This window comes from Astatotilapia calliptera, chromosome 20, assembly GCF_900246225.1.
Source record: "Astatotilapia calliptera chromosome 20, fAstCal1.2, whole genome shotgun sequence".
Taxonomy (NCBI): Eukaryota; Metazoa; Chordata; class Actinopteri; order Cichliformes; family Cichlidae; genus Astatotilapia; species Astatotilapia calliptera.
The window spans coordinates 6,788,707-6,798,092 of record NC_039321.1 but is presented as its reverse complement, the minus strand read 5'-3'; the positions used below and the strand labels follow the sequence as shown (position 1 = coordinate 6,798,092).

At 38.4% G+C, this 9,386-nt stretch overlaps 1 protein-coding gene across 1 annotated transcript in view; it reads right to left on the bottom strand.

The window, feature by feature from the left end:
• Positions 1-2,286: 2,286 nt before the first annotated feature.
• The window catches only part of syt6a (synaptotagmin VIa), an 86,854-nt gene continuing 79,754 nt past the window's right edge, over positions 2,287-9,386 (bottom strand). The window contains exons 6-7 of the mRNA XM_026153692.1: positions 9,072-9,222; positions 2,287-6,296 (exon numbers count right to left, since the gene is read on the bottom strand). Of these exons, the coding sequence (XP_026009477.1) occupies positions 6,225-6,296; positions 9,072-9,222 (223 nt within the window). The 3' untranslated portion in view covers positions 2,287-6,224. The remainder of the gene's footprint in view (positions 6,297-9,071; positions 9,223-9,386) is intronic.

Sequence of the window (9,386 nt, the reverse complement as noted above, 5' to 3'; positions counted from 1 at the left end):
AGAACTGATAACACATCACGCCCCATGGGAGAAAAAAACAACAAGCAATTTTCTGATGTGGATTTTCAGACTTGTTAAGACACAAAGAAGGCGGTGGAAATACTCTATGCCATTTCAGTTTTTTACACAATGGTTCACTCAGCGTTTGAATCTCCATAATGATCTAAATTCTAAAAGGAACCCATAATAGACATTTGTCTGAACTAACATTTTCTCAAACATTTCTATTATTACATATACAAAATGCCCGATAAAAAATTGGAAATTCAGTGCTATCATAACAGTTGGAAGGGATATGAGATCATATCAAGAAACATTACAATATTAGGCAAAGAAGGAAGGTCTTTAAACAGTCCATAAACTGAGGCAATTGATTTAACAGATTTTATCTACTATGAAAACACACCACATTGTTAGACCATCATAAAGTACGTTTTATAAAAGAACAGAAACTACATTATAATATTTCAACACATGTTTCAGATTTTACATTTAAATAAGATATTAGAAATCGATGAATATTGGTGTTAGTCTACAGAGGAATTTCACCATTGAAAACTGCGTGGATGAGAGCAAATTTCAAACATCTGTGAAAGGGGTGTTGATGCTATGATGGATTACACCAAGCACAAACAATAATGCACTGACTCACTCTCATGGTAACAAGTGCCAATTAGAGAAATGCCACTGCTCTATAGATACTGACCTGTCCACCCATCAGCTGCCCCCGCTTTGTCATCCCAGCCTCTTACGGAAATACAGCAGTATTAAACTGCTCTCTCTGGGTAAACTTCCCATGAAGGAAATTACTAAAACAGGCCCTACTCGGTCTGCTGAATCCATCTGCTCATGTCTTGATATCTGGACCCAACTTTTCAATGACATTTTCACAGACTCTGTGATAAACAGCATGTTCATTGTACAGCAGCCTGCAGTTTAAGTATTCCTTTGCCAGAGATGTCTAGACGGTTGAGTGCCATTGCCAAGAACATTGTTAAATATTAGATTAAATTTGCTGTAGGCTGATGTTATAACACAAAATTACTATTTAATAAATGGTCCTCATGTCAGAAAATTTTTTTATCTGTACAAGCCCTACCAAATATAATCTTTAAATGTTGTCTGTCAGCCTCGCTGCTTAACATTTACTCTGCATATTATCATGTCTGGGCTAAATGTCCTGATTTTAACTCCAGAAAATTATGAAATAAATGTTTATTCTGGTTACAAAGCTAAAACAAAAAATCCCTAATTATACAATATTAGCATAGCTTTAGTTAAATTTTGTTTTATTTACAAAGAGTTGTGTATGAGCATGCAGCAGGTAGGCAGAAAACCACAGAATATCTTTATTAACAAGGGTAACTTGTAGTAATAAAAAATAAGAATATAGTTGCCAGAAAAAAACAGTAAAATAGGTGACTATTTTTCACTGGATTTTTTGCTGGATAGCTAGCGCTCATAACCAGAGATAAAATAACATGAAAGTCAGGTTAGTATGATAAAGGAGTTTCTGTGTGATTGAGGTCCACGTTAAAAAGCAGATGCACAAGTGGTAGACTAAAAATACATCCTCAATGAGAGCAGTCCGGAGGTTCACCACAAAGTAACCTTGAAGGAGAGATTGGCCTATTAAAAAAAAAAAAGTACATTGTGGGGGGGTCCAAATTCATAGGCTGCATCCTCCTGACGGTCTACGTGGACCGGGTCCTCCTTAGGCCGGGTAGACCGGAAGTGAGCGGCTGTGAAATTGAACAGTCCAGCCTTCAGTTTTGTGTCACCAGCTGTCTCGGTGGAGTTTAATAAACTTGGCCATCTGCTCCTTTCTATCTAAAATATAACAGGACACTGACGTAAATTCTCGATCATTCACACGTCTGTTTAATCAGTTTTCCGTTTGACGTTTATTCAGCTGTGTGAAAACTATAACTTTAATCTCAGCTAAACTGATTTACTCACGAACAAATAAAACAGTAAAAAAAGCCAAACAATAACATTTTAAAGTTATCTAAGCGACACATATATAATGTTTAACCTGAGTAGCGAAAGACCGCGGGGGGTTTGAAAATGATGTGCAGGGAGTTTGCTGTTATCTAGCTAGCTAGCTATCGAGCTGGTGGGTAACAGACGCCTCCGAAAATGTCGGCGCACTTTTGCAGATGTGTGATATCTTGATAAACCAAGCAGAGTTTACACACCCACATTCTCGCCTGAAAATATCTTAAAAGTTTATTTTGTGACCCAGAAAGATTAATAAGAGTAATATTAAAACTTAGTAGCGACCGCCATTGTTGAAAACTGGAATTGGCTGGGCCACACTATGAATTCTGGGACATGGTGGGCCAGGAAGGACACGCCCGACCCATCCTTCTCTGCTGTAAAAGGCTGATGGAGTTTTGTCGTCACCACACCTGGTGGGCAGGTGGTGTGGACATCTAAGTCTGTTTATGCGATAACTCAAGAATCACATGACCTAGGAGCTTCAAATTGATATCATACGTGCATGTACAAAACATCTTGTATAAAGTTGAATTTCGGGGACCTTGACCTTGGAATCTCAGTGGCCTCGGCGTAAAGGTCCATGACGAAATATTTTCAGTTAAAAAACTGCTTTTCATCTTAATAAGTGTCAAACTTGATCATAAGAGAGCAGTCAAGGCCATGCCGGCAACCAGCTAGGAACTATGAAATGGCTTGTATTCATTTTATGTGATACTGCAATTTGTGCTTCATTTTGCTATCTGCCCTGAATAAAAAATACATAAATAAATAAATAAAAACCTGCCTGCTGCAGCATACTATTAATCTTAGGTGTTTTTACAAATGCACTGAAAGTTCTGGGTGCTGACTTTTTCTAACTATTATATGATGGAGAATCTGTAAAAGCTCAAATATTTGTTGCATTAGATGATCTTTAACCTGTCAGCTCCTCAGTACAAAGTCTGTATGATAATTGATTGTGCTAATTTGGGAGTGATGCAGCTAACAGTCCAGAAGTTTCACGGCTTCTGAATGGTTGTAATGTCTCCTGCATGATCTGTCTAGTCTTTGTTAAAACCAAAAGGTATCATTTCTGGGAGTGACAGAACTTCAGATTATGTCATATTGTGTGATCCATATGAGAAAGGACAGCTTAGGTAATTTCCTGATTTGGTCTCCTGACATTGTTTAAGTACTTGTGAGAAAACTAAAAAAGTCACAGAAATCAGTTAACGTTTGGGGGATTAAACAATAGACTGTAAATAAAAGATGAACATAGCCTCCTTGTTTGAAAAGTGAAGCCAATATGGAAAGTGCCTTAAGCAAGTTTTCTTCCAATAAATAGTAGAGGCTGACTCATCAGGTTGCAAGTCTACAGGAAGAAAAACCCTTCTGCTCAATGAGTCTCAGTAAACCTCTTGTCAAATTTGCCACTACCATTTAAAACAATAAAGTAGAATGTGCTTTATGTTGGCCTAGGCTATGATTGATGAGCAGTATTTGGGTCATTACTCCAAAGTAATACATCACACATTTCTCATTACTTTCCTCATAAGTAATGTAGTACATTACATAATTACTCATTCGGGAAATTAACTGGTTACACTTGCTAAATTAATTTTGTGTTTTCCTTTAATAATCAGCTAACTATATAAACCCAAAGCTATAATGCACAAACTGACACAAATCCCTGTCTCACTGAGGACAAACATATCAGATCTGCCTTTTAGTGTCACCTACAAACACAGAACCTACAATGTGCTTTCTTTGCTAGCTTTTGCATTAGCATGCTATCTGTGCAGATGCCTGCAAAGAGCCAATGCTGTGTGAGCAGTACAATGTGGCTGTTTCTATTGTAGATGTAGTTTGCACTTTGCCATTGCGCTCTTGTTCTTTCGTGCAATAAAAATAAAAGGAATATCCAAAGTTCCACTCCTTAAATGGTGTAGACCATTCTGAGATCATCATTCCAAATCATCTGATTGTTGTGTAAATATACATTTAAAAGGCCATGTTTGATTTGTTTTTGTTTTTTTAATTCTAAAGAAAAAGTGACGCTTTGGAATGTAAGTAATGACAAAATTGTAACTGTAATGTAAGTACTGAATGTAGTACACGAATATGTTAAATTACTGTGATATTGAAAAATGCTATACTAATATATAATAATATTATATAATGTGTTACTTTGGAACATGGTACACCCAACACTACCGATGAGTCCCTATGAGAGTGGAGTGTTCCTCGGTTTCTCAGCATCATCCACCCCTCTCTCAACACATAGGGCTCCAAAACACCAACATGGTAATGGTAAAAATGGGCAGCTTAAAGCTTCACAACAGGACTTTATTAACCAAAGGGTCATATCACGTTGGCTGCAGACATCTTTTATATACAGTCTATGAGCTTAACATAATTGGATATAAAAAAAACCCGAGTTCATAACTTGTTCAAGTAAGTGCTTAATTAAACTTACACAAATTTAGTATCCATTGTATGTAAGGGTTATGAGGGAGCTTGACTGAAATTGCATCATCGTCACTTGTGCAGCATTGCAGCTGCTAGTCTGTAAAGTCAGTACGATAAAGCAATGCAACGATCCGTTCAAAACTGTAACTCGGTATGATGTCTGGAGTAAAAGGCAGTTGTATCAAACATATCAAAGGTGTATATTCCATAGATACGCAGACTGCATCCATCATCTTTTATCCAACTAAAACTTGAGTTACTGTAAAGAGAGCCAATAATTACCAGGGACCAATCAAATTAATAATACTGATACAGATCAAACATTTTCTCACATCAAATATCCTCCAAATGCCACATATTACAGATCCAGCCTAATTTATCCCTGTAAGTGAATCCAGCAGTATAATTAGACAGCATAAACATCAAGAAAGTTGTTTTTTTCATTTAATATTTTAAATCCTTACCACCAACAAGGCTACATAAATTAAAGTCATTTTTTAAATCTAGCCTTATCATTATATTTCTCTTCTGTTTTTTTCTGTTTAGATAAAACATACATATGGTAACCAGCAGATGCCTGTACATAAAGCTATACACATCCACCAAAATCAGATGAAAAAAATAACATAAAAAAACACAATATGTGACAAAAGTGTTTCTGAAAGGTGTTTTTCTCTGAAAGAAAACATGAGCGTTGGTGGGAGTTTTCACCTGGATAAGAGGGTGAGATTGCAACATCAAACAGAGAAAGAGGTAAGGGTGTGTAAAGTGTGCTCGCATTTTCACTGTTTACAGAAACCTTTGCAGCTCCCTCTGTGAAAACGTTTGTGTGTCAAAATAATATTTTGTCTTTTAAAATCTGGCTGTGCCTTTGTGTGGTAATTTAACCTCCTACCTCTTACGCTGAAAATGGACAAAGACCCGAAAAAAATCTGCAATGCAGCCAATTTGCTCTGCTGTGAAGCCCAATAATCTTGCAGCTTTTCTTCTTTGTCATGTGAAATGTCTGCTTTTGAAAACACACCAAAGCTGCAGTTTGTCAGGCTGACAATATATTAGTTTCAGTCTGATTCAGCCTCTCTTCAGTAAGATGGAGATCTGATAATTGCTTCTGTTAGTGATGAAACTGGAAGTACAGCAAACTCAGCTGGAGCATCACAAACAATAACGAATGGTGGAGTGGTTTTATATCTAATATTTCCAAAATGCTACACTCAGCATCATTTATTCTTATACAGCTGTAGAGTTTTGAAAAAGCTTCAGATCTCTTAAGGTCTTCTCCTTTTCTGCTGAGGCCATGTCCTCAGCTTCCCTCTGTGAAACCTCCACTGCTTTCAAGGAGTGATATCCCACTGAGCTTTTTTCTTTTTTTTTCATCAAACGTCTCTGCAGTGCAATGTTGAATCTTCAGTGTTTAAAAAGTCTCCTGTGAGGACACCAGAATCAGCTCGTCTCAGCTCAGACGGCTCAGTATCTGCAGACTGCATGTCCGCCAAATGACTTCGGGCCATCAAAACACCCACGTTTGAAATTGAGGACCCTAAATTTTTACCCGAAAACAGAGTTGGTTTTACACAACTAACTGATGGACGGTAGTCCGAGATCAGTTCTTGGGAGTGCTCTGGGACTAGACTCGAGGAAGGGAGAAACAGAGGGAGAAAGTGGGAGAGGGACACACGCTGGGGTTGTATTTCTCCTCAATCAGACAGACAGGAAGTGGTTTAGCAGGAGGACGGAAACCCCCTTCTGGGCTGCTGGGTCACAGGTGGCTCTGCTCAGGGACTGGCTGGGGGCCTGGGTGAAGGGCAGGAGCCCTGGCTGTCAAAGCTGGCTGTCCTCGCCTTCCACTACAGGGCACACAGACACAAGGCAGTGATTTATGGCACATATGTCGCTTTGCTCACTTTCAATATCGGCCAAACAAAGGTGTCAAATCAGTGTGTCAGAACATTCAGTAAGTGACAAAAAAGTAGCATGAAACCTCAGCACTAAACATACAAAATCTCATCATTGTTTCTTCTTCTGTGCCTTAAAATGTTGAATTCAAAACAAAGAAAGCTCCCTAATCACCTACACCTTATTCCGCAGAACTTTCTTTTATTTTCATTTTCTTGGAGCTATTTTCCAGAAAACTTTCTTTAATGATGCAAAATGTAATAGAGTCACATCTAGCTGTAAAAAGCCTTATGATTTGGCTGCAATTATAATAGAAATAAAGAAAGCCACAGTTGTTATCTTTAGTGCTGGCTTGTGTATAATGAAATTTGCTTTAAATATCCATCAAGTTTTGGAACGGCAATTTCTATAACGCAGAATTAAAGACTGAATTTGTTGCCATGGGTTCAGCAATGCTCTCACTACTTCCTAAAGTTACCATGGTTTTTAAATTTGCTTCATGTGTATTCTGATTGATAATTGCTTTGTAGCTGCATTTGCATTGAAAGTGGACGTGGTATGTGTTTCCTTGGTTCTTTTTCTTATATTCTCATCAGCCAATTGATTAGGTACACCTTTCTAGTACTGGGTTGGATATCCTTTTGCCTTCCATCACCTACAAATAGGTCATGGAAACCTTCAGAGATTTTGATCCATGTTAAAATGATAGCACGACACAGTTGCTTAATACACTTTGTTGGTGTCACATTCTTCATGGGAATCTCCCATGACTGTGGAGGCCATTTGACTCATCATTACGCTCAAGAAACCAAATTGAGATGATTTAAGCATGGTGCGTTATCCTACGTAAGTAACCATCAGAAGATGGGTAAACTGTGGTCATAGGGGCATAGACATGGTCAGCAGCAATACTTAAGTTAGCTGTCAGGTTTAAAAAAATATAATCTGTTACTTGGAGCCCCAAAATGTGCCAAGAACATCTCCCCACTCTATTACACCACCAGCAGTAGCCTGAACTGTTGATACAATGCAGGTTGCTGTTTACATCAAATTCTGATCCTACCATCTGAATTTTGCAACAGAAATCGAGACTCATGAGAGCAAGCAACATTTTCCCGAATTTTCTTATCCAATTTTGGTGAGCCTGCATAAACTGCAGCCTCACTTTCCTATTCTTAGCTGCCAGGAGTGGATGAAATACAGAGTTTGCTCTAGATTAAGAACCAGCACAAGCCTGGTGGGAAAGCTTTAGTAGAAATGTTATTTGAGTTACTGTTGCCTTCCTCTCAGCTTAAAGCAGTTTGGCCAGGCAGCTCTGACCTCTGGCATAAACAAGGCATTTCTGCCCAGAGAATTACCGCTCACTGGATGTTTTCTCTTTTTCTGAGCATTCTCTATAAACTCTACAGATGGTTGTGAGGGAAAAATGCCAGTAGATCAGCAGTTTGTGAAATGCTCAGACCAACCAGTCTGGCACCATCATACCATTTTCAATGTCACTTAAATCACCCTTTATCCCCATTTTGATGCTCACTTTTAGCTTCAGCAGGTCCTCTTGACCATGTCTATATGTCTAAATAAGTTGTTCTGATGTGATTGAGCGATTAGGTATTTGTGCTAATGAGCTGTTGAGCAGGTGTACCCAATGAAGTGGCTGGTAAGTGTATATACAAAGGGGAAAGGCAAAGGTTAACTTTTGAATAAAGCCTTTATGTAAGTAAGCTGTTCTAAAAGCTCAGTTTCATTTTTTTCTACACTTGGCTCCGTATGATGTCAGGAGGAAGGGATTTCTGTAATGTACTAATGTGAGCCAGTTTGATCATAGGAGACCAACCCAAGTACAATTTCAAAATTCTATTATTGAGGATCAGCCAATCGGAAGAAGCTTGGCTTAAAGAGAAGCTCATTAGAGACAGTGGAACAACTGACAGGCTTCACCAAAGTCCGGTATAAGAAACATAGGGATTACTTTCAGTCTGAGAATGAATATATGGAGCTACAGTTTTAGGATAATAGGCCCCATTTGAAAAAAACAGGAAACTTTTAAAAAGTAACAATAATATAGAATATTTTAAAGAAACCAAGCAAATATTTTCTATGTCATTATAATCTTTGGTACACATGTAGCATAATTCTAAGTTTTGACTTCCTACTTGTAAGGTACACATAAAAAGTAAAACTGTGCTGCTTTTTAGTCGCTTCTTAACTTCTATTTGTCAACGTCTTTCTTGCTGATTGTGCTAAGCCAATTTATCTATTATTATTTGTTGTTTGTGCGATGCTAATGCATGTGCCGACAGCTATCATTGCACTAATCGATTGGTCAAGAAGAGTTCCAGGTCCAGGAAGTCCAGGTTTTACAACAATCATGTTTTTTGATGTTTATGGATTTTGCTTTGGTTTTTAGAGATATCAATATTCTCATAAAGAGTACACTTAATTACCTCAATAAGCAGTTTTCCAGTGGCTGCTCCAAAGTGTATTGATGAATGAGCCAAATTAGACAAACAACTAACTTTAAAGTTAATTTGCAAAGCGCTCCGTGGACCTGTGACTCAAACCTCAAGCAGCATCTTTCTTCAAGTCTCTCCTTCAGAGCCCTTCACAGTTTGAATCCTCTTCCCTATAGCAATGTTCCTTAAGTAGGCTGAGAATTACCAGCTAAGCACCCTGATTCCTCATCCAAAATCATAAACACGTACAGAATAATCCATCCTCAAACTTACCTCCTTCTCAGATTTCTTGGGCTCCAGCAGGGGGTGCCAGTGTGCAATGGGCTTCCGCGGATAGGCCAGCATTTCGTTCCAGTGGTCCCTGCCAAGTCCCTCAGCACTGCATCCGACCCTCATCACACCAATGATCTCATTATGACCTACCCTGTAGGGACACATGCATACTGGTATGAATACGTCTGATTTAACTTGAGGTGACATCTCATACATCACATTGTTTATAACTGTAAGACGCCCATTTTGTAATCAGAGGAGACACAAATCTGAGTGTGGTTGTCCCGCCGATTGACGCGGTGGATCTGCAGCTGA